The following is a 25,480-nucleotide window of genomic DNA, read 5'->3' on the forward strand; positions in this document are numbered from 1 at the left end:
GTGTGTACCTTCAAATTGTTTGACTTAAGGCAACCTTAATATACAGTACTTTCTACTAAATCTGATTGAATAGGGATAAATTCTCAATGAAGTCTTGCTGCAAGTTTCTTCATGCAGTTTTCAAATCCAGTTTGTTAACAATTAACATTTAGGGAACCACGCCAGAAAATTCAAATATCAGTTTTGTTTCAATTAGCTAGTTAATACAGAATTTTTAGACAAATGAAATAATGCAATGACAAAATGTATTTATTTGAAATTTCATAAAAAATTACAACACAATGGTCCCACTTCTCAAACATGAAATCAGTGCATAATCTAGTTATACAAAATATCAGAGACGAGAAACAAAGGCTCAGAAATCCATATCACCTCTTGGAAATAAGCTAATTATTAACTCTTATGATGGGAAGGACAATAGGAATCACACACACATCCTTAGTAGACTACTAAAGTCGTTTTAGTCTCCATATAGCATTGCAACATATACATAAAACTTCTCACAGATATTATGTATTAAAAAAGAGGGGAACTTAAAAAAGTGACTGACTTTGTTTTAAAAAGTTCCTTAAATTTATTTTTGTCTCCTCAAATTAAAATATACGGCATTTACAATATATGCTCTGTTTATCAAATAGGCATATTGAATACATAATGATAGGGGGGAAAGTGGCGAGTGCAACAGTCAGTTGTACTTACTGCTTTCAGTCCAAGGCACTTGCAATATGTATGATACAAACAATACAAAATATCAAATATGATACAAGTGTAACAAACTGGTTTCATAGCTGAGTGGCATAGGAATTGGAGCTCAAGTTTTCCATTGTTCAGTTTCCTTTCTACTATGCCATATTCATTCTACTGTGTAAGCTTACATATACATGCTACAGAAATATTACATTATTTAAAAAACGCAGCTTATCCTGCCAAAGACAGAAACACGCTTATTTTCATTAATTTCAATGAATGAAAGTCAGTGTGTGTTCTTCAAATTGAGCCAAAAGGAATGGAATAACCCTTCTGGGTAAATGAGTGTCCTGAAAATATCTCTTGTGCCTGTATGATCTAATTAATTTTGTAGTTATGGATTTCTGTTTTATAACTTCAGTTTCTCAAATTATAGCTGAGCCTAACAGTACAATTCTGTGCATACTTACTCAAAACACTAAGTACGCTCAATGAGTGTGGAATGTTAATTGACTGTTGCTTGGTTGATTGTGCACGTACATTTGTGTATGTAAGTGAAGGGATAGGCCACAATATAACAACTAGGGAAGAGAATGTAGCATTCAGGAAAATCCTCAGAAGTGAAGGGATAGAGGGCAATAAAAGAACAAGGGAAGGGAATATAGCATCCAGAAAATTACCTGAATTAGAGCTCTGTACGCTGCAACAATTTGCTGCACTTTGCTTAGTTAATGCTGTCCCGTAAAAGCCCCTTGAAAGAATGCGATAGCCTCTTCTGATACATTTCAAAAAATATTTGCATGCATACATAAACCATATGAAACAAGATTACACTAGATTGTCTTCTCCACACCACCTTTTTAACATTAATTTTTGCTTTTAAGTATGTGAAAATCCTGCCAAGGAACTTAGTTTCTAAAAACCCTAAGAATGAAAAAAAGATATCAATTATATTGGAGAATCTGACATCATACAGCTCTAGTGACAAAACCAGTGAGAGACAGGATGTCAAGTTCCACACAGGCAGAAGTATGTCTTGTCTCTCAGGACTCTGTCCTCACACATTGTTGTGTGAGGGAGGCTATGAATTCCTCCCTCTACAACTGAAAAGAGAGAGACATACAATGGCATATTTCACACATACGATGTAAGACTGTACTGCAGATCAAATGCCATATTCCTGAACTCACTTATTAGAAAGTCATATGGATTGAGTACAGTACACTTTACTACTGAATAAGAATATTTTGGATGGTATTCTTAGAAAAAAAATAATCTTGAGATCCATATAATGAATCAAAGTAATTATGAATATTAGAATAAGTGACATTGGGTTCCAATGATGAACACACTTAATAGGAAATAAATTCAACAAACTCACTGCAATCTAATTCTGAAGTGACATGTGCAGGGTTGCCTAGAAGGTTAATGAAAAATAGCTATTTAAAGTCTGCTGCACAACAAACTAAATCAAATTGATTTTAACTGGAATTCAACCGGAAGCTTAGTTAAGTACAAGCTATGATAGCTGAGAGATATCCAAACTGTTTATATTAACAGCACTCTTTCCATACCCATAGTTTTCAGTAGCCACATGCAATATGCTTTTTACAGAGAAATTTAACTAAAAATAAATACCACTGTTTTCAATGATACTTGCTCTCTAGTAAAGGTGTTCATGGTTGCATACTTAATCCTGATGCTTTTTACAGAGAAGTTTAACTAAAAATAAATACCACTGTTTTCAATGATACTTGCTCTCTAGTAAAGGTGTTCATGGTTGCATACTTAATCCTGATGCATTCTATTTGATTGTGATGAAGTTGTAGCTAACACCAAGCACTGTGATGAAATATAAGTAACTTATTCAGCCTTGAGAAAGGCACCTGTTAACCCCAAAAATGTTAAATGTAAATTAAAAAAGAAGGGATACATATATCCCATCTACGAATGTGAATACTGCACAGAGCTGTATTTTGTTACTGTTGAGGACTTGCTCAAGGTAGAACCAGAGGACAGTAGCTCCTGAGCATTGGTTTGGAAAGGGTCCGAGATGAAAACATGTTCCTGCCTCTCAGTGTCAGCATAGGGGTCTGCTGTGCTCCTCCTAAGAGTACCAGGTGTCATCACAGACTCAGTTACTACCACATTCTGTCCTTCTGATAAATTGCTTAAAGGAGTCTTTAAATCGGCACTAGGTACAAGGACCCTTTCCCTTTCTCTTACAACAACGTATTTTGAATCTGGGAGGTCTGGGAAGGCTCCAGCAGGAGTGTCTAACACAGTCTGCAAATTAGAAGCTGGAGCAAGTACTCTCTCTGTTACAACTACATTCTCCGTAAACTGAGGGTCAAGGATTACCATTGGGGGTCTGGCCCCATAAGAAGTTTCTGTCACAACAACATTGCTGCTATTAACTAAGGGGTCAAGTATGGGCCTAGTTTGCTGCAGACCAGATGTAAATTTAGTCTCAGTAATTGTTTCCTCCGACCTAGCTGCTGAACCAAAGTGGTCTGCGGATCTGGGTAGCTGGAAACTAGGCCCTGAAGTATAGGTCTGTTCTGAACTCAGAGCATTTTGCTGGTGCATGTACTGAACATCTGATTCATTTACTGCAAGAATAGGACTTGCAGCTTTTGGCACTTGGGTAGTGACCTGTCGGGCTCCCATGCCTACATGTTTGCCCATACAGATCTCAGCCAGAGTCTTAAATTTGTCTCCCAGGTCATCCAAGAAATGGTCATCAAAGTCATCCTCAATAAAGCTGCAGCAACCAACCGAGCCACGGATGGAACCTTTCTCTTCATCCTGAGAGTAAACTAGCAGGCAGTCTTTGGCAAGCTGTGTTTCATCCTCGTCGGCAAAAGCTTCAGCTTTCTAAAAATGTGGAAGAACAAGAACTGTGAGTGTTCAAAGCTGTAATTTCTTTTAAAATGAACTCTAGTATTTCATAAAACCCTTTAAATTGCAATGCCTTCACATTAACCTGGTAGGCTTTAATGTAGAATGATATTAGAACATTCCTTTGTTTTGTAGGCTGTCAACCAGAAGAAAACATGCAACCCTTCCAGCTGTTTTTGTATTGCAACTCCCAACTTTAACCAACACTTTTTGAAGGACTAAGATTTACAGATGTTTATCCCTCCCATAAACAGCATAAAACTTTGGCAGCAGAATACCTTTTGCTTAGTCCTTTTTTTGGTTCTGCCAAAGAACTTTTTTTTTACAAATCAGTAACACTTCTCCTGATAATTTGTCAGTTTCACTTCCATTTTATAATTACTTCAAACATAGTGGTTCTTCGCCTTTGGTCATTCAGGCACATTTTCAGGCTTCAGCTCCCACAGTTCCTAACAGCTTGTAAACTGGCTGGGATTTCTGGGAGTTGAAGTCCAAAACATCTGGAGGACGAAAAGTTGAGAACCACTGCCTCAAACCTTTTAAAAAAATATGTAGACTATTTAACTTAGAATTGGAATATGCTGCTACACACACACACACACACGTTACATTTATACCCCGTCCTTCTCACTCCAAAAGGGGGACTCAGAGTGGCCTTACAGAAAGGGAGCAATTTGATGTCATGAACATACATACCTACAGTAAAAATAACGTATACATTGGGTGGTTGTATGTTTTCTGGGCTGTATGGCCATGTTCCAGAAGTATTCTCTACTGACGTTTGGCCCACATCTATGGCAGGCATCTTCAGAGGTTGTGAGGTGAGGGTTAGGGTTAACCGTTAGGAAAGAATACTTTTGGAACATGGCCATACAGCCCGGAAAACATACAACCATCCTGTGATTCTGGCCATGAAAGCCTTCGACAACACATTGAACATATACATTAAAACCAAAAATTAAACAACAAAATTAAAACAATCATTAAAATCACATCATCCAGAATCAAAAATATGTTTCAGAAAGGGAAAGTATTGCCACCTGTTCAATTCCCTTTTTGCATTGTGTTCTGTTGAAGAACTTTAGCTTGGGCACTTAGCTGTGGGAATATTCTCAACAAGTCACCATTTCCCTCATTATATCCCTCTTCAAATGACACTGTAATCTAATGTAGCAGAGCCCTTCTTTTACCATCAATTTCTCTGCATCGCTGTTGCATCAGGATACATCATCACCAAAAGTTAGGTATGATGGGAAATATGGTAGGCCACTGGGTTGCTATGCAGAGGTGCTGTGTTTAGTTGCAGCCAGACTACATTTTAAAAAGTAAAATGGAGGGAAGGAACTCACAGATGTTACTGTATATCTTGGCAAGATCCCTGCTCTTTGAAAATATAAAGCATCTCTCCCACTCTCTTAAAAAAGCAGTACAAATTGTCTACTATTTTTCAGGGCTCTGAATGGGACCACAGAAATGGGAGTGGCGTCTTGGGCTTTACTCCAGATCTAGGAGTGAGATGACAAATACTCAACCCTAATAAAAAGAAGAAAATGAATCCTTACATAAATAAGTGGATGAATACAAACTCCCTGCATAGGAAAATAAAAAGGTACAAACCAAGATAGTATCTTTCTCAAAGAAGGCAAATTCTTACCACAGTGAAGTAACTTCTCAAAAAGTCTTCATTCACCATGCTTCCACTTTCCATAGCAAAAGTTCTTCCAGCACCAAGAGTCATGGTTCCTCCTGCTGCCAAGCTTCCTGCAGCTGCTGTGCCTGAGCCTCCTCCAAATCTCATGCCTCTATAGTCTGTCCCAGAAAGAAGAGCTGTTTGCTCTTCCCTGCCGAAGTACTTCTCCCTAAACACAGAAGAAGAGCCACCGCCTCCTCCTGCAGCAGCTCCTGCTGCTCCAATACCAGCCGCTGCTGTTCCAACACCAGTTGCTATTAATCCCCCATGTGAAGCTGAACTGTCCACTGCTGTGGATGAAATGAGGCTGGGAATTGCCTAAGATCAAAGGAAACAATTAAACATGTAAAAGCTGGAATCATCAAAACACACACACAACAAACCAGACTGGTTGGCCAGGAAGCAAATCTGATTTGGCACCATACCATGAGGACATATTGCCAAAAGGCTCGGCTCCTCTTGCTCCTCCCAAAATCCTTTCACAATAAAAGGACTTGGAATCTAGCAGCTTCCCAAATCAATAAAAGTCTCTGTGGGCTAAGGGGACCTGTCATGCTAATGTTCCTTCTTGCACACTTAACTACAGCTGCTCTAGAGAAATTAATGTGGTTATACCTTCCTCCAAACTACACCTACCTATGGACACCTGGAGTGAAAATGAAATTCTATTTGTATGTATTTCGAAGTACACGCCACCACGACCATCATCTCTTGCCTCTCTTCAAAGTTCAAAGGCTACAGCTAACACAGTTAAAACACCCAGATAAAACACAATAGTATAAAATACATATATTTAATACAGTGTTAATAGAATTAATAATATGAATAGAATGTAAATTTAAAATCCATAGTTGAAAACTGACTGGGTAGGACTGCTGGGGAAGCTGAAGCCTTAGTTATACTGATTTACTATGTTTAGATTTGTAAATCTAGTCATTTCACACTCCCCTTGATCAGTGCAATATAATTCCCTCTAATTTTAATTCAGTCTCTCCCTCTTTCTCATTTTGTAAATTAATTAGATTTAAGCTGAGAGATATAAGACAAAGATGCCTGTGTTATTTTTAGCCATGCAATTAGATAGCTGTTTCCTCAGAAGTGCATCTCATTGACATTATTGAGGGATTGCTCCTGGATAGGAGGCAACAGCATTGGATCCTAACCCTAACCCTAATGTATTCTTAACTCTCAAACAGCTTTAGGCTGCAATTCTGTATATTCATTCAGTTCATTGACTAAGATCATGCTATTAATGGAAACCTGAAATTGGCAGATAAAGAAGCAGGGCAAAATACCTTATTGTCAGGAGCTGCCTTTTCGCTGTTCCAGTTTCGTAGCATTTCTTCGCTGGTATCAGGAATGGCTACAAAACCTTTTCCAGTGCCCAACCCAAGGCGAGATCCAAAGCCACATGCCAGCAGTAAGAGAGGTACAACTATAAAAAAACATATTGGATCAATGACCAACCAAAGATTCAATTTTAAAAAAAACTCACAAAAGAATGTGCATTTCTGATTACTTATCCACAGCTCATTCAAAACGTTATCCTGTTTCTGAATATACCATTTAATAGAAACACTGTTGCATGACAAACAGGCAGCATACCAACTCTGTACTGATCTTCCCTTTCCGTCAGTTCAACACATTTTAGCATTCCAATGAAGTGAGAGCAACAGAAAATGAAATTTTAACTCCACTCAGCAATCTCCTTTCTTTTCAAATAGTTCATTGTTAAGCATCTTCCAAACTTTCTCAGCTACACATATTCTGCAACATAGTTAAAAAACCATCTACCCTATTAGGTACAAAATGCTACTTTTTTGAACTCTTCAGCATTTATTTTAAAAATACTTAAAATATGATGTGAAAATAGATTTGAAATTTTATAGATAAATGCACAGCTTGTAAAATCAAAGAATCTAGGGCAGGGCCAACAAAAGTTTTTTTTTTTTCAGACTCCAGACTTTCTTGAGCAACTCCTGGGAATTGTTGTCCAAAGAAGTACTTTTCCAACCTCTGCTCCAAATGAAAGAAAGAGCACTATTCTTAGCCATCAGGGGACAGGCTTTTAATCTCTTGGAACAATATATAGCTCCCCTGCTCCTCCTGCTGTTTAGCAGAATCATAACTGCGCCAGATTAAGACACACAGACACACCGACACACAAATAATCTTCACAGATCATGCAATTTGCTGTAATTTGGGAACACACTTTTAATTGTGATTATTTTATATCAGATATTAAGGAATGTGATATAGAGGATAAAGTTGCAATCACTTCATCCTGACAAGAGTTCCATAGTAGGAACAGAACATCAGTCTAATTCAATATGATTCCAACATTCGCAGAAAAGAGCTAAACTATTGTTGGATTGTTCCTGGGGTCTATGTTTTTAAAATTAAATATTATCATCCCCTGAATGAAGGAACAATTCTGCCAGATTCTTATGAGATTCAAAGCATGAGCTACAATTCTGAGCTGGGAGATGTTACTTCCTAAAGAAATAAGGCTGGCCCCCTCCCTCCAATAAACAACTAAAGACCTACTTCTGCTCATTAGTATATGGAGAGGAGGATTAATTAATGAGACCACTTCATTCAGAACTATGCTGCATCTGGATTCTGTCAGTCTATGTCAGCCCATTTACCACCGTAGGCCACATCATCCAACCCACACAACTTTGTTGAACTTCAGTTGGCTTTTGTAAATTACTGTGAACGTTTATTTAGATTTTATGTCACTTTATAATTCTTGTATGATTCTGTCTGACTATATTGGTTTAGGTGACTGATGTTATACTCAATTAACTTATATTAGGTTTAATTTGATCTTAGGTTTTTAACGTTGTATTTATATGTGGGGTCTTGTTGGGATTTTATGCCAATATTTATCTGTTTTTTTGAAGGCCTTGAATGTATGCCGTTGTTTTTTGGAATCTGCCCTGAGTCCCTTCGGGGAGATAGGGTGGAATAGAAATAAAGTTTATTAATTATTATTATTATTATTATTATTAGGAAATGCTAATATCTAAAAAATAACACTTCATGGTAATGATTTCAGTCTATATGGGGAAAAAAAGAATAGTTACTTACGTAGCAGCAGCAAAAGTGCCAAAATGATCAGTGCGATTGCTGCAGGTCCAAGGACAACCGAGGAACCAACAATTGGCTCTGTGATTCTGCAATCAGTACGATCTACACAATCACAAACGTGCACCTTTAGGATTTGTGGTTCAGGGCAGCTCAAGCCTTGGTTGTCTTTTATTAAGAGAGGAACTTCATATGTTCCAACATCCACATTCTGTGGCACCAACTGTGCTCTAGTTCCTTTGGAAGAGAGAAAGCAAGAGTAGCAACAGTAAAATATAACAATGGAATACACGTTGGTGAAATAAGACATCTCTTAATAACAACAACATTACTGGAAGATTGTAAGAAGCACCGACTTCAAGGTTGCAAGTTCAATGTTCTAAAGAACAAAATCATACTAGGTTATGCAATTGCTGCAAAATATTTTTCTAAACTGTATGCTTTGTATGCAAACTTAGAGAATTAAAATTAGTGTATGTCTGATATCTCTTTGTACAAAAAAATCAAGTGGCTTTCTAAAATATAATTACAAAAGAAGGGAAAAAGAAAAAAGAAAGGGGTAATATGAATGTTATCTAGACACATACAGCATATTAATATAATCTGATCACTTTTCCAGAAACACACATGCATTTTCTTTAGGGTGGTAGCTACCAAATACATATTTAAAGAACTCCTGAACACCGGATAATTGTGAATATTTATTATTTTAACTTTTTAAGTCTTTTACAATAGTAAAAGGATGCAAGTTCCAATTATACTGACCTTCACTGATCTTGCAATTCCAACTTGCAAGAATGTGATTAAAATAAATGTCTGAGTTTATTGATGCTAAATATTTTACTAGCACAAAATTGATACAATAGATAAGGGACAAATATTCTAAGGTGTTTGTCTGATTTTTGAGGGTAAGCAGAGTCATACTGGTTAATACAGTCAGCCCTTGATTTTCCCATTTTATATAAAGGGCACCATTTTACTACGCTGATTGAATATAATGGGAGTTGAGCAGATTCACAAGAGTTCCGAAACCAAACTCCAGCAGATACCAAGGGCCCATTGTACCTCCATGAAAAACCACTAAAGGATATCATATGAATAAGGCTGTTTCAGAGGAAAGAACTGGCAGGATTATCTCTGAGTATTCCTTGCCTAAGAAAACCCTATGAAATTCATGATGTTGCTCTACATCACCAGTTGATTTGAAAACACACACATATCCAATCAGAAAGGGTACCCACTGAACACAAGTCTCCACATCACATGTTACAAGGAGGTGTTATCTCTATTACATCATGAGCATTTAGTTGCAGTAGTCAACTTCAAAGGCATAATGATGTTCAATATACCTTGAAATCAAATCAATATAACCATATTTAAGCAGAGGCTGGATGGCCATCTGTCGGGGGTGCTTTGAATGCGGTTTTCCTGCTTCTTGTCAGGAGGTTGGACTGGATGGCCCATGAGGTCTCTTCCAGCTCTATGATTCTATGCTGAAAAAATCAGCCCACTTCCAAGCATATATTAAGTCTTGGTGAAAGGAAGTTGGGACAATTTCCCTACCTACCTATTTGAAGTGCAATATCAGAAAAGCTGTCAAGAAGTTTAACTTCATTTGGTTTATGATTCAAAGTAGGATAGGATTGTAACTATGCCTTTTTTTCAGTCACTGCTAAAATCATCCCACTTGAGAACCAGAATATCTAGGATCAGGTCCCTATTCTCAGCTTATTGAAGGAAGTTCACTGAAGGAGCAGCAGGTCATAGCTGTAACCAACAGTTAACAAACCAAATAATAAAGAAACCATGAGTGCGATTTCAGTGTCTTCGTTCTTTCTTCTGAGATCAGATAGGCATCTAAACTGACAAAAATTCACTTCCCTGGAGTGGAAGACAAACATGAGGGGAAATGGAAAGAATCACCCAACCTCTGTAAAATGTGTTACACTGCTTCTTACCATCCATCCGGCCAATTGTCCATCTCTCTGACATCCTTTCAGCTCCATCAACAACAGTGAAAGTAAAAGGGCCACCATATGGATGAGCATCTCGATCCTCAACAGTGACATTAATGAACTTTGCACCTGTACAGAGACTTGCTTCTCGAGTCACTAAAGTTGGGCAGTAGTCATTAAAATTCGGCACTTCAATTACAATAGTGCCTGTGGCTGTTTGTGAAGGGATGCCTGAAAAATATTGAAGAAAAACACTGGCCTTTTACTAATACATTTTTTTAATTTGAGGACATTGTGTGTTTTCTAGACTTGGCAGAACACTTTAATACAAGCTCCGTATTTTTTTGTGGACAGGCTTTAATTCAGTAGCATTGCTGGACTTACACATGTTTATTTAGACATTTGCCTGGAAATGCTCTGGGCCCTTTTGCACTATGTATTTATAGCTCTATGATCCAATTTAATTGCCATGGACCCATCTTATGCAATTTCTTAACAACAAAACAGCAGATCAGTTTGGATTTGTGAAAACTCTGCATTTGATTAGGAGGAAACATTGGTAGTGATTGCGGTTGTTGTGTACCTTGAAATAGTTTTCAACTTACGGGGACTCTAAGATAAACCTATCACAGGGTTTTCTCAGTAAGATTAGTTCAGAGGGGCTTTGTCTTTGCTTTCTTCTAAGATTGAGAGTGTGACTTGCTCCAGGTCACCCTGGGAGTTTCCATGAATAAGTGGAGATTCAGAATTTAGTCTCGAGATTTGTAGCCTTATGATCAAACCACATATCATACCAGCTTTTAAAAATCCCTCCCTAAATTGCAAATATCAGGATTTCATATGCTGTTGTCATGACAGTTTTAGTGGAACTACAGTACTATAACTATGAGGTGTAAAGGCCCCTGAATGGTTAGAACGTTCTGCTTTAGTGTACTCTGTTTCTTCAGGTCCTATTGACTATAAGGTTAAGATTTAAGCATCAAGAAGAGCAGAGTCTTTCAGTGAAACCAATCAGTAGCTACCAACATAATGACACTAAAATAATGTTTGTGTGCAGTCACATTTACAGTCAGCTCTCCATATCCACAGGTTCTACATCCATGGATTCAAACAACCATGGCTAAAATATATACAGACCCCTTCCCCAAGACGAAAACACTAAAACTTGATCTTGCCACATGCTGAGCACTGCTGCAGCCTCTAACCATTTCACAGATCCTCAGGCTCTCTCCAGCACTTGTTTGAGTTGCTTGCCATTTTATATAGAGAAAGCAATTTTATCATGCCATCTTATATAATGGGACTTGAGCATTCATGGATGTTGGCATCTATGAGGAGTCCTGGAACTAGACCCCAGTGGATACTACTGTACTTAATTATGCTAGAGCACACAATATACTCACCAATCTTTACATCTTTTTAATGTCAAAGGAGCTTAAAATATCCTAGAGAACTAAACAGTGATGTGATGGCATACCAGGAATCCAGTTAAAAGACAATGCCCAACAGCAAACAGATTCACGACCCAGAGCTCTTATTTGTGCATTGTCTTGTAGAAAAGTAGAAAGAATAGTCTCTTTGGAAAATGTGAAGATAATCCTACTTGTAAATGCTTCCTAACATGCCACAGCTCAGAGGAAAGCAGATCCTTATCTTTTTCACAAGACTCATCTGAATATCATGGGGTGAACTCCCACTGTTAACCCCAGCTTCTGCCAACCTAGCAGTTCGGAAACATGCAAATGTGAGTAGATCAATAGGTACCGCTCTGGAGGGAAGATAACAGTGCTCCATGCAGTCATGCTGGCCACATGACTTTGGAGCACCAAACCTCAGAGTCAGATACGACTTGACTTAATGTCAGGGGAAAACCTTTACCATGACCTTTACTTTCCTGATCTGCTAATATACTGGACAGATGCTGCTGCTCTTCCCCAAATCTATCTTTGGACCTTACTAATGACAAAATACATATCATAAGTAAAGTGTTCATGGATTCTTAAGAAGGAAAAAAAGGCAAACTAATAACTCACCATCACTTATGGCCAAAATTGTTGCAGTATAAGTACCGTTATTAACAAATTGTGATTCATAACCAGGCACTCTAATCAGTTTAATCTCAGCTGTTTTGGAGTCTATTACAAACCAGTTTGCGGCATCCCGGTCTTTAGCATACCTGTGAAAATTTTAAACATGTCTTAGAATATTCACATCAATTAATATATAAAGGGCATTTGGTTTATAGTCACCTAGGCTTGGTAGTTATGGAACATAATACAACATCTTCATCTTGCATTTACCTTGTTTCTGTGAACATCCTGGAACTTATTTTTCATACATTTGTTTTAAACACAAATTATAGTAGAAGATTAAATATGCCCCCATTTTTCCCTTCTTGGAGACTTTCTGCACATGGCTAGTTGACTATTACAGAAATAAATGTTGCGCCTAAATATTTCTTTATGTGACCCAGCATGGCTCTTATGTTCTTATCTTCATATGAAAGTTCAATGAATTTACTGTTTGCTAGAAAGTGATATAACAAAGAAAAAAACTCTTACCTGACATTTTTAGCTATTGTTCCAGTATCTTCATCATGAGCTTGAAATCTCCCAATAATCTGGCCTATGGTCATTTTTTCATTGCCTTTAATCACCATTGTTTGGGGCTTAAATACAGGGCCTTCCACTACATTTTCCACATTTATTTTAATTGGAATTGGTTTTGCTTGAAAGCCCTGTTTAATAATTGATTGGTGATATGCTGCTTTGTTAGAAACAACAATATTCAAGTCAGCGCTCTTTAGGTCTTCATAGCTTATTTCCTACAGTAAGAACAAGGAAAAATCCATTCAAATTGAAATACACATATTTGAAGTTTTAAACTGAAGAATCCATAAATGCATAGTGCTTAAGCTCATTCCTGATAAAAAGAACAAATTTGGTTTGAACGATTCTAAACACAGCCATGATGCTGATAGCTGTATTGCATTCAAACAAATCCTGGGGAACAGCAGGGGTTTTTGTGTGTGCATGTTATAGATTCCTATTCACATCAGTTCCAGCACCTGTGGTCATGACTAAAGGATTATGGGCTGCAGGTTTATCAACAAGAAAATAATTAGTCAAATTGAAGCAGTAATTTTAGTTCCATTTGCACTTTCAGTATTATCAAAGTGTCTCCTAGTTTGGTAACCTTCCAGAGCCTTCTGTTCTGTATGCAAAGGATTCCAACATGCCAAAGAAACACAAAGTATATTCAGAAGAAACACTAACCTTAACCAATTTCAAAACGCCTTCATTGGTCTGCGAATCTGTTTCTATCTGGAAATAGCCTCCTTCGTTGCCAGACAAAATTGTGAACTGTGCCAGCCAGTTATCAGAGAATTCCTCATCTCTGTCAAAGACCTTCAGTCGCATAATTTCCATATTGGCTGTATTTTCCTTAACACTTCCTACATACTGCAAACAAACAATCATTTTTAGCATTTCATCCATTTTATCAGGGCAGAAATGGATTATTTAATTTGCACCAGCTTTTCAGACGTTTCACTTACATTGTCCTTTTCAAGAACAGGAATGTTGTCATTGACATCCAAAATTTTGATCTGTAGACTAGTCTGCTGAGCATTCCCAGCTAAACTTCCATTGCCATCTTTTGCTTCCACAATTAAAGTGTAGCTACTTTGCATCTGGAAGATATCGCTGTGTAAGAAAATGCAGCCATGTACCAGAGCTCTCCCCCCATACAAACAAAAATAGTTTTGGGTAAGTGAAAATCCCAATAAATCTATTGATTGGTCTACAGTCAACCCTCCACAACTGTGGGTTTAATGTTTGTGAATTTTATTAATATGCCTTCTCTAGGAATCTTCAGTGTGGACCTAGAGATTCCTGGAAAGATGTTCCCTGAGGAAAACAATAGCATTTTTATGGTTTTCCTTTCATTTTTGCAGAGGCCCTGCATCACTAACCCCAGTGAATATGGGTAGCCGACTGTAATTTTTTCATCAAGCCACTTTAATGTACTATAACAAAACATTTTTGCCATTTGATGCTTAATGGTGATGCAGTGAAGAAGAAATAGCATTCTCTAATAGTCAATATACATTGGTCCCATTTGAAATTCCTTCCAGTGCAGGTTTGGGGAGGTGGATCTTCACTGATTTTATTTTGTTCCACTTTGTGTTGTAATGGGCAGTTTTGTTTCACCTTATGCTTGGGTCTGGGTGTTTCAGTGGAACAGACTTGATTCTACATCACACACACACATAATTCCCATCTTTACAACTGTTATATACATTTCAAAATATATATTTATTTACTAGAAGTTTGTTGTACTCTTTTTAAAACTTTTTAAAATTTCAAAAAAGGACTATACAATATTTCTTTTAAGTTTAAGTTTTCTTTAAGTTTTAATCCCAACTAGAGTAGACACAATTAATAAACAGGAATATGAAAAAAAATCAGTTCTTGAACAGGCTACTCTATGCTTTCTGACAAGCTGTTCTGAAAGTTTGGAGCAATGTAAGAAGTGATGAAGGGAAAGTCAGAGGAATTCAAAATCAGAAAAGGTTGCCTTCCTTTTTCTTGGCTCCACCACTAGTTTTATTGTATGATCTTCCAGGAATTCTTTCTTTCAAGGAATGATAGATTTGGTTCCAACCCAGCATTTGGCAGGTGTAAATTGAAGGCTAGCACACTTTCACCCATAAATGCAATCCTTGATCATGTAAGATAATGTACGATAGCTAGGGATTGAAAGATGACAAGGATGACAAAACAAAAATACCTCTCTGTCGAGTTGGATGAGTGCAGTCCGAACCTCTCCTGTTTCAGGTTTAATTACAAATGCTTGGGGCTGATTAGGTTCCTGTGAAATAATCCTGTAATGAATTAGGGAGTTTGGAGTGTTTGGCTCATCTGCATCCGTTGCAGTTATCTTCATCACAAGAGTACCTAAGAAAGCATTGCCATAAGAGTAATGCTGGATAAGTAAGTGTGAACTGAAAGTTTTCAAACAATCCAGCAAATCATAAGATTCTGTTCAAATATAGATGCTCAGTCAAACAGCACACACTAAAAACCTAAATCGTAAAGATATTTCCCATGGTATCTAATAGTTACCCTTACTTTTTGATTGGCTGATTTTATTTATATTCCACATTTTTCTCTGTACATGACCTAACACAGCTTGGAACAAATTAAGACAAAGTACAGAAAACATCTATTGCTACAAAACTTTTCAAAAAACTATTAAGCAAACAATTACATCCAGAACATTAAAACAGTTTAAAACATATCAAAACAGCAGAAAGGACAAAAACGTAATACACCTTATTAATGAATGATTACATACTGAACAAATATATGATGAAATGTGGTTAAAATTTCAGTATACATTCAAGAAATAAAAATAAACAAACATTACTGGCTTAATTTGACAATTAGTGTCAACTAGAATTGACCCCTCAAATTAGTGGGGACTTGCAAAGTAAACATTTCCATAAGTCCCATTAATTCAACAGATTAATTTACCAATGAATAAAATAATATGATATGTTGTAATAAAATAAAATAGTATACTTCTGTAAATCTCAGTTCTCAAGCAAAGATATGTATCTAGGACAGTGGCTCTCAACCTGTGGGTCCCAGGATGTTTTGGCCTTCAACTCCCAGTTATCCTAACAGCTGGTAAACTGGCTACGATTTCTGGGAGTTGTAGGCCAAAACACCTGGGGATCCACAGGTTGAGAACCACTAATCTAAGAGAAGGTGCTCCATCTAAAAGGTGAGATCCCAAGCCATTTAAGGCTTTCAATATCATCATGAGAATCTGAATTAAAACAAGAAGAAAATTGGCAGGTAAGCATTTATTTGATATCTGTTCAAATATTACATCCATTCCCCCCACATTCGCTGGCGTTAGGGACATAGGAAACCCCATGAAAGTGAAGAACCACAAAAAAGAAATTACTACTTTTTTAAAACCTGAGAAAACATCTCTCTAGAAATTTCAAGATTTTTCCGCACAACACTATGGGTAACATTAGCTGGAAGCTGATCACAGAATTGCATCAGAAGACCCAGAGATTCTTTGAGAGGTGTTCTTTCTAGAAATCTCTAGATACCCCAGCATGACTGGAGGAAGTTGAATATAGAATCACACTAGAAGACTTAGGTCCCTAGAGAGAACACAATGAATCTGTAAATAATCAAATCCATAAAAAAGGAAGGATGACCATATACCCAACACCACCAGAGGCAGGACAGGTGCACTAGGTAGGTGGGAAGGATAGGCACACCTTTGCAAGCCTTTCTGAATAGGGGTCAGATCTTATCCAATCTATAAAAGAAGTCCAAAACACATGGAGGGCCAAAGTTTGCCCATGCCTGTTCTAGCATTTTCTCACATTCCCTCCATTCCATCTTCAATACGTGTCAAGGACTTACCAATTGCTGACAGTTCTTCAATAGAACCTGAAAAAACTTCCTGTGAAAAGACTGGGCTGTTGTCATTTATATCCAGAACTTTAATTCGTAGATCTAATGGTTTTTCCAAGTTGACCCCATTTTGATCCAATGCATAGCCTTTCAGCTGAAATATCAATGAATAAATAAGGGATAGGAAGGTAAAAATGGCCAGAGTATTGGATTATGCTTCTTGTTTGTTTCTGGAAATCAAGGGAAATATACTTGACTCTACATAACCCTAAGCATTAGGAGCTTAGAAAACCCACAAAAGTGGAAAAACCATGAATATCTCTGGGAATGGGGCAATGCTTCCTTGTGGAGCCAGCAGGTTGTGAAGGGTAATGCTGTGTCTCCCCTGAAGCTGTAGGGAGAGCAGAGAAGCAACAATTTCAGTCATTAGTTTTCATGGGGGGTGGTTGGTGATGTGAGATCACTACTGCCTCAGCCACTCAAATGATGGGGAGCAGAGCAGTGGCGATCTCCGATAACAACCTCCCCACACCTGAAGTCTACAAACCAGAAGACTTTGGGGGATAGTTGGTAACTGAAGCTGCAGGGAGCTGAGAAGCAGTAATGGTTGTCAAAAAACTCCTGAAGGATACACTCCCACTAGTATCTGGAGTTGGTTAGCAACAGTGATTGCTATTGCTCTGCCTCCCTCAAAGACATGGGGATGGGGGTGGATGTGGCAGCAATGGTCTTCCAACTGTCTCTGGAAATCCTCACAGCAGCAAGGTTTGGGCAGTAGTTTGGACGTGAGCTTGCTAAATGCAATACAAGTTGAGAGGTGACAACTGACATGAATCTGAAGGTGCTTAATAGGGAAAAAGGTTTCTTCACTTACATGCAACATTGGCGTTTGTTCCCGATCAACTATTCCAGTTATGTTTAGGTCTCCAGTTTTTCCATTAATAACAAATAACCCGTATGGTGGTTCTGTAACTCCTTGGCCAGAAATGGTATAAGTAATAATTACTCCTGGTTCAACTGAACGATCAGATCTTATCTGCAAATAAGATGAAGAGACATTCAGTGGGAATGGGTGGATGGAGATTAAATGTCTCTGAATAACAATACTTATTTTTTGCGTGTGGGGTTATGTTTGTTGTTTCATGAATGTCACACTTTATAAAGCACCTCATAATTTGAAGATTGCTAGTATATTAAAGGGTTTCTGTAGATTTTTTTAAAAAAATTAAACAGATCAATATTTGCAGAGTCTACAGCACTCCAAAACCCCTGGCTATGATGGAGCAAGATACATTGAGGTGGCAGAACTGGAGGAATAGAAGACACAGGGATAAACACTGGGGACGAAGGGAAAGAGAGAGGTTAGAAGTAAGAATGAGTTTATCTGAAGGGTTGGACTCCCACTGCCACCAGCACTTTTTTATTACATTGCTGGCACAATAGGACAGCGCCAAAGAAATGCCTTCTTCCACACAGCAAGCCAATGTCATGTCTATCAGATTTTAATTTATTTGTCTGTGACTTACTTTAGCAATTGGATTCTTTTTGGAATTGTCCCTCTCTTCCCAGATGACTGCAGGTGGGACAACCCATTCTCGCTTTTGCCTAATTAGGCTGTTTTTATTGAATAGCTCATCATTTTTGCCACCAAGAATCTGTCAGAAAAGCAATAGATTAAGAATTCAGTATACATTTGGAAAAACATAAGTATACTTTAATATAGATTGACAGCACAATCCTATGAGAATTTTTTTTTCAAAAATGAATCTCACTTTTTCCCTGGTGTAGTCTTTTCCAATCTGGCACCAACAGATGTGTGGGATGACAACTTCCATCATCCCCAGCACTCTTGGCAATAGCCATGCTGGTTGCTTATGATGGAATCTGCAGCCTAATACATCTGGGGGACACAAGGCTGGGGATGGCGGCCTTAATAAGTATGTCTAAATTCATTTCTGTTTCATTTCTTATTCACATAATCTTAAGGTATTTTATACACAATATTTTAAAATAATTTTTATATGAGGGAAGGTTAATATATGCCAAACCATCAGAAAGCAAAGGTTTCACTATATCAGCAATCTATGTGGATACTGGATTGTGGAGATTTCAAAATTTATACTTCTATATATGGGATACTCAACTGGTAATGTATTCTAAAACAATACAAGTCCACAGAGTATGGATGGATTGTAACAGTTAGAAAATGTATCAGAAACAGTAAAAAAAAAATATCATAAAAATACCTCTAGCAAGACAAGAACCAAGAAAGAGGAAATTTATGTTGCTACATTGATCCAGCTCCTCCTCTTTGCCATCAGATTTGGCATTTTAGTCTGTGAACTTAAACTTTTCTATTTTCTAGAATATTTTACCAAATGGATAGTATGTAAAGATCCAGACATAGATGAACCCAAAAAGGTGGAGTGTCTCACATGTGTTTTATGATCCCATCTTCCTTCCTTGTTTATCTCCATCTGTTTAATACCAATTCTCAAAGTATCCTCTTTGCTGCTCATACACATTCAATCAGAGGCGGCTGATACCTATGTCAGTGGTGTGGTGAACCACTCTAAATTTTAATCTAGACTTTACCTATTTTGGGGGAGAGGTTTCAGAAACGTTCTGGGTTCTGAGAAACTCAGGATGGATTTAAGGTCCCAGTGACATGGGGAGTCATCGGCCACCACTGCAGTCAGTAATATTTAAAGTGACCTTTCTATTCACTGCAGTTCGATACAAATGCCTACCTCTAAGTGAAGTCCATTTCCAAAGATGATGCAACTCTGCAAAAAACAAAAACAAACAATAAATAAAACACATACATTAAAAAAAAACCCCACAACAACAAAACAAGCAAAATGGCATTATGCATTATTGCAATGGCAAGGAAATACAATAAATGTTTATTCCTTTTTTTCTTTTTCTCTTACTAAAATCAAAAATGAACAAAACAGATTGGTTAGTCTTAAAGATGTTAGGTTTTTTTTTAAAAAAAATAAATAGAAATGTTACTGTCAATTTTTAGATTTAAGAATTGTGGAACTGACTAGTCTGTTGGCTATAAGCCAGTGGTTCCCAACCTGTGGTCGGTGGACCACCAGTGGTCAGCAAGAAATAAAATATGGTCCTTGAAACATTTAAAATGTAAAACCTTTATTGATTTAAATTGTGGAATGAATGTAGCCTGACATGAGTTCAGCTGTCCTGGTTCAATGTTACGGGATCCTGGAGTTGGTACTTTAGGGAGGCACCCACACTCTTTGGCAGAAAAGAGCAAAGACCTTGTAAAATAAAAAAACTCCCAGGATACCTTCGCACTGAGCCAGGTTTGACAATGTTGATGCAACCTGTGTTTTCAAAGCAAGAAGTATCCTGGTTTACTATGGCTGACTTTTAGAGCGAAGCCAACAGCAGCTCCATGCCAGAAAAGGTGGGAAGGGGAAAGAGCAGGAAGAAGGAGCAGAGAAAAAAAGGAGGAAGAGGTGGAGGAGGCCTTTGTACAGAGCCTGTGTCTTCCTGCCTGAACCCACAGTACGCCTCTTCCACAAAATGCCAGAGATGGAAAAGGCTGTCCTGAGGAAGCCCCAGAAGCTTGGGTGAAGCATAGACTGCTCACCTCAATCCTTCTTACTTTCTTTCCTTCCTACCTTCCCTCCTTCTTTTCTTCCCCCCCTCCCCTCCTTTCTTCCCCCCCCCCTCTCCTCCAGCCCTTCTTACTTGCTTCCTTCTCTTCCTTCTTCCTTCCTTGGCCCCATCCTCTCTCCCTCCTTCTTTTCCTCCTTCCATCCTTGCTCCTTTCTTTCTTTCTTTCCTTCCCCCCTCTTTCCCTTCTTCTATCCTTTGGCACCATCCCTTTCCTTCCTCTTCCTTCCTTCCTTGCTCCCTCCCTGCTTCCTCATTTCCCTCCCCCACTTTGGTCCCATCACTTCCTCCCTCGGTCCCATCTCTTCTTTCCGTTTCCTTACCTCTTTGCTTCCCGCCTTCCTTCTTTTCTTCCTACGCTCCCTCCTTCCTCCCTTGCTTCTTTCCCTCATTTCCTTCCTTCCTCCCCTCTCCATTCATCCCTTCCTCACTCCCTCAGTCCCATTCCTTCCTCCCTTTCTTCTCTCTTTCCTTTCTTCCTTCTCTCTCTCTCCTTCCTTCCTTGCTCCCTTTCTTCTTCCCTTCCTCCTCTCCCTCCTTCCTCCCTCGCTTCCTTTCTTCCTTCCCTTTCTCCCTTCAGCCCTCCATCCCTTCTTGCTTCTTTCCCTACTTCCTTGGTCCGTCCGTCCGTCCGTCCTTCCTTCCTTCCCTCCCTCCCTCCCCCTTCCTGCTTCCCAACTTGTAAAGAAATTTCAATTCAAGCTCAAAAATCACACTGATGCAAACCAAATTTAATTTTCGATTAAAATGTTCTTTTAATATTATAATAGTATTCTTAATTCATGCTACTATTAAGTTTAATGGATATTTAATGGACAATGTGGTTTCTGTTGCCCGTTTCTGGTCTAAAACTATTTAGTTGTTTGCGATTTCCTCTATTTTTTTCATCATTTTTAAATGTATTTGTTATGCAATGCTTTTGACATGAAATAAGTAAATAAAATGGATATGTTAAAAGTTTTGATTCAAGTTTTTTATTAGATTAACAGTGTATTATTCTTGAACATTGTGATTCCTGCTAACAACAACAACAAAAAAGAAAAACCAAAGTGATCTCTGATCAAAAAAAGGTTGGGAACTACTGCTATAAGCAAGTCATGTCTGAGAAGTCTGCCTTTGTTTGAACTCTGGGTGGAACTGCAAGATACAAATAAGACATGCTGTCAGAATTGTAACCCTCTGTTTAGTTCATTCTCTCCTTTTCTGTAAAGCATTGAAGCTAATTAAGTGGGGGCAGGGGAGACAGGAAAAGGTTCAGTGAAATGATGTGCAGATATTTAAGTATTATGTACTACTAACATACTGTTTCAATGCAGTTTACAGACGTATTTGAGAAAGCACTGAATGTATTTTAAAATGCATATTCTAAAATGGGAAAGTAGAATGTAGATATGAATCTATAGGCATAATTCTTTATTTCTCTTTGTTACCAAACTCTGGTTGATGAATATGGAAATTCTACGAAAGGTTAAAGTCTGCCTATCCCTGTTTGAAAAGTACTTTCTCCAATGTGTAGTCTACATACGTTTCCAAACAACTTCCAAAACCTCCAGCTTGGCAGAGGAGGCTGGAGGTTGCAGTCCAGTACGTCTGGAAGGCATTAGGTCAAGGAAGGCTGTTCAGATACTTTATTACTCTTTGATACTGCAGTAAGATAAGATATACATAATCTTTATACTGTTATGGCAGTCAACAAACCTCACTCATACTTTATCCAGGCATTAAATTCCATGATATTATAAAGTAGGAACACATTATTATACAGATCACAGTCAAAGACTAAGAAAACAGTAATCAGCTAGTAAATTTAGCTAAGGTGAGACTGACTTCACACTTAAGCACAGTTCATTCCTCGCACTACAGTCCTATGCATTTATGTTAGGCTATGTGCAAATAACACAACCACTGGAGGCAAATTTGCATGTGTGAATTCAATCCACGTACCAATCCCACCAAGAAGGAGAGAATGCTGAAGACCCACACAATTTGGATATATCACTCCTGTGTGCCTCCAACTATGTATGACTGTGGTATATGATTATGTAAGAACTAGGTTGTATTTAATAGCTCCAAAAAAGGATATGAGCAGTAAGTAGCAACCCTCCTAAATATTGTATAAGAGTTTGTGCCTTGCCAATCAGTAAAAACCTTATTATTTCCATTTGTGATTTTGGATTCAGTGTCACTTTTCTTGCACATTAGTTTCAGAATGTTTAGATTTTCCAAAAGATATTTAAAGCTGGTATTGAAAGCAATCAAGAATTAAACTACATACATTTATACAATTTATACAATCATATGACCCAATAGCTGGTCTGGGGACATCTGACACAGCTGTGGTGGAATTGTGTAAACTACTCTGTATCTATTGGGAGATACATTTTATATTGTTTAACACGGAAAGGCACAATGTCATCCCACAGGTCAATACTGCAGTAAGGAAACTGGCATGTGGCCAACTCCTTGCCTTCCATGCTGAGATCTGTGTACTCACAGTAAATCATTGTTTTTCAAGTCCCGGCAGGTAACCATGACATGTTTCTAGCCCAGGGGAGGTTTCTGTTCCAGGGCGGATTTCTTTGTTTTGAGTGAGAAACACATTTCTTTTGTCTCATGTCAAAGCCTACCCTGCCCTTACATTACAAACAGCTCTGTCATATCATAGTTAAAACTGAATCATGCCTTTTCCCAGCCCTGTACAGGTATAAACTAGAGGAAAGCACCCAAGCTTCATCTCAAAATGCTAGCAGTGTAAGTGCATGGACCTTTGCACATATGTAAGACCTAGAATTCCTTTAATTAACCAGGCTTGACCAAATGGGATTTCAATCTCAAAAGCAAGTTCTAAAGTGGGGTTCAAAAGTGACAACCAAATGGACTGTTCACATAACTTGTCACATATAATTCCCTTTCCTAACAAAATTCCACAGTTTATAACATACTAGCTGTGCCCAGCCACGCGTTGCTGTGGCTTAGTCTGGTGGTGTTGGTCAGTCTACATTAGGTTGTATTTATGCTGTGAGCTCCACCTTCTTTATACTCACATTAGTAGTAGTATTTGAAGTCTGTTACCTTCTTCAATTTTTGTGTTGATTGATAATTGCTTGAGATCCCTGTTGTCTTTGGTTTGTTGTTAGTTGTAATGTCTGATTCTGCTGAGTGCTGTTTATATTTTTATTGTGGTACAATAGTCTTTTTTTGTTTTGCCTGTGTAGGTGTTTATTATTATTGTTGTTGTAGTGGTCATGAAGGTTGGATAAGTTAGATGCTACTGTATTGTTTTTTGGAGGCCCAGTGTAGCACTGACTGGCCTCTCAGCCTCAGTGCCTGGCTGTTTCTTGCCTGTGATGGTGTTGATTCTTATTGTTGTTGTTGTTGTCATTGTTATTATTGTAATTGTTTTTTTGGAGGCCAAGTGTGAATGTAGGGATTGGGGAGGTGGATGAGTTGTGTTGTCAAATTTTGTATTTGTTATAGTCACAATGCGTTGTTTTGAGTTTTGTGGGTCCGGATTGTGGTTTTGTGGTGTGGTTGTGTTGTTACAATCGGGAGGGAATGCTTTTGTGTTGTGTTGCCAAGTTTTGTATTTCTGGGGCGTTTAGTTGTGTTGTTATAGTCACGATGCGTTGTTGTGAGTTTTGTGGGTCCAGTGTGGTTTTGTGGTGTGATTGTGTTGTTACAACTGGGAGGGAATGCTTTTGCATTGCTTTGCCAAGTTTTGTATTTCTGGGGCGTTTAGTTGTGTTGTTATAGTCATGATGTGTTGTTGTGAGTTTTGTGGGTCCGGATTGTGGTTTTGTGTTGTGGTTCTGTTTTTACAACTGGGAGGCAAGACTTTTGCGTTGTGTTGTCAAATTTTGTATTTCTGGGGCGTTTAGTTGTGTTATAGTCACGATGCGTTGTTGTGAGTTTTGTGGGTCCGGATTGTGGTTTTGTGGTGTGATTGTGTTGTTACAACTGGGAGGGAATGCTTTTGCATTGCTTTGCCAAGTTTTGTATTTCTGGGGCGTTTAGTTGTGTTGTTATAGTCATGATGTGTTGTTGTGAGTTTTGTGGGTCCGGATTGTGGTTTTGTGTTGTGGTTCTGTTTTTACAACTGGGAGGCAAGACTTTTGCGTTGTGTTGTCAAATTTTGTATTTCTGGGGCGTTTAGTTGTGTTGTTATAGTCACGATGCATGGTTGTGAGTTTTGTGGGTCCGGATTGTGGTTTTGTGGTGTGGTTGTGTTGTTACAACCGGGAGGCAAGGCTTTTGCGTTGTGTTGTCAAGTTTTATATTTCTGGGGCGTTTAGTTGTGTGCCAAGTTTCGTATTTCTGGGGCGTTTAGTTGTGTTGTTATAGTCACGATGCGTTGTTGTGAGTTTTATGGGTCCGGATTGTGGTTTTGTGGTGTGGTTGTGTTGTTACAACCTGGAGGGAAGGCTTTTGCGTTGTGTTGCCAAGTTTCGTATTTCTTGGGCGTTTAGTTGTGTTGTTATTGTCACGATGCGTTGTTGTGAGTTTTGTGGGTCCTGTGTGGTTTTGTGGTGTGGTTGTGTTGTTACAACTGGGAGGCAAGGCTTATGCATTGTGTTGCCAAGTTTTGTATTTCTGGGGCGTTTAGTTGTGTTGTTATCGCATGATGCGTTGTTGTGAGTTTTGTGGGTCTGGATTGTGGTTTTGTGGTGTGGTTGTGTTGTTGTAACCTGGAGGCAAGCCTTTTGCATTGTGTTGCCAAATTTCGTATTTCTGGGATGTTTAGTTTTGTTGTTATAGTCACTGTGCAAACAACTTTATCATTTTATATATATAGATGAGGAGCAGTACTGCTATAAAGATTATCTCTATGATATATGACAACTTCCCAGCTCTAACATATCCATGTACACTATATGTCTCTTTAACATCCTGTTTTTACACTTAACTTATAATAATTATTTTATTTTTATAACCCGCCTCTATCTCCCCGAGGGGACTTGAAGCGGCTTATATGGGGAACCAAACCTGAAACAAATATACAAGGTATAAAATAAAATACATAATAGTAAATTAAAAACAGTTAAAACAGTTTAATGAGAACAAGAAGAGAA

General features: G+C 38.1%; 1 protein-coding gene across 1 annotated transcript in view; it reads right to left on the reverse strand.

The window, feature by feature from the left end:
* Positions 1-228: 228 nt before the first annotated feature.
* The window catches only part of dsg2 (desmoglein 2), a 33,828-nt gene continuing 8,576 nt past the window's right edge, over positions 229-25,480 (reverse strand). Inside the window, exons 2-15 of the mRNA XM_003223530.4 lie at positions 19,517-19,552; positions 18,293-18,421; positions 17,641-17,802; positions 16,776-16,920; positions 15,115-15,281; positions 13,880-14,014; positions 13,599-13,784; positions 12,885-13,147; positions 12,357-12,499; positions 10,327-10,554; positions 8,372-8,605; positions 6,574-6,713; positions 5,243-5,596; positions 229-3,564 (exon numbers count right to left, since the gene is read on the reverse strand). Coding sequence (XP_003223578.2) covers positions 2,632-3,564; positions 5,243-5,596; positions 6,574-6,713; positions 8,372-8,605; positions 10,327-10,554; positions 12,357-12,499; positions 12,885-13,147; positions 13,599-13,784; positions 13,880-14,014; positions 15,115-15,281; positions 16,776-16,920; positions 17,641-17,802; positions 18,293-18,421; positions 19,517-19,552 — 3,255 coding nt within the window. The 3' untranslated portion in view covers positions 229-2,631. The remainder of the gene's footprint in view (positions 3,565-5,242; positions 5,597-6,573; positions 6,714-8,371; positions 8,606-10,326; positions 10,555-12,356; positions 12,500-12,884; positions 13,148-13,598; positions 13,785-13,879; positions 14,015-15,114; positions 15,282-16,775; positions 16,921-17,640; positions 17,803-18,292; positions 18,422-19,516; positions 19,553-25,480) is intronic.

Source organism: Anolis carolinensis, chromosome 4 (genome assembly GCF_035594765.1).
Source record: "Anolis carolinensis isolate JA03-04 chromosome 4, rAnoCar3.1.pri, whole genome shotgun sequence".
Lineage (NCBI taxonomy): Eukaryota > Metazoa > Chordata > Lepidosauria > Squamata > Dactyloidae > Anolis > Anolis carolinensis.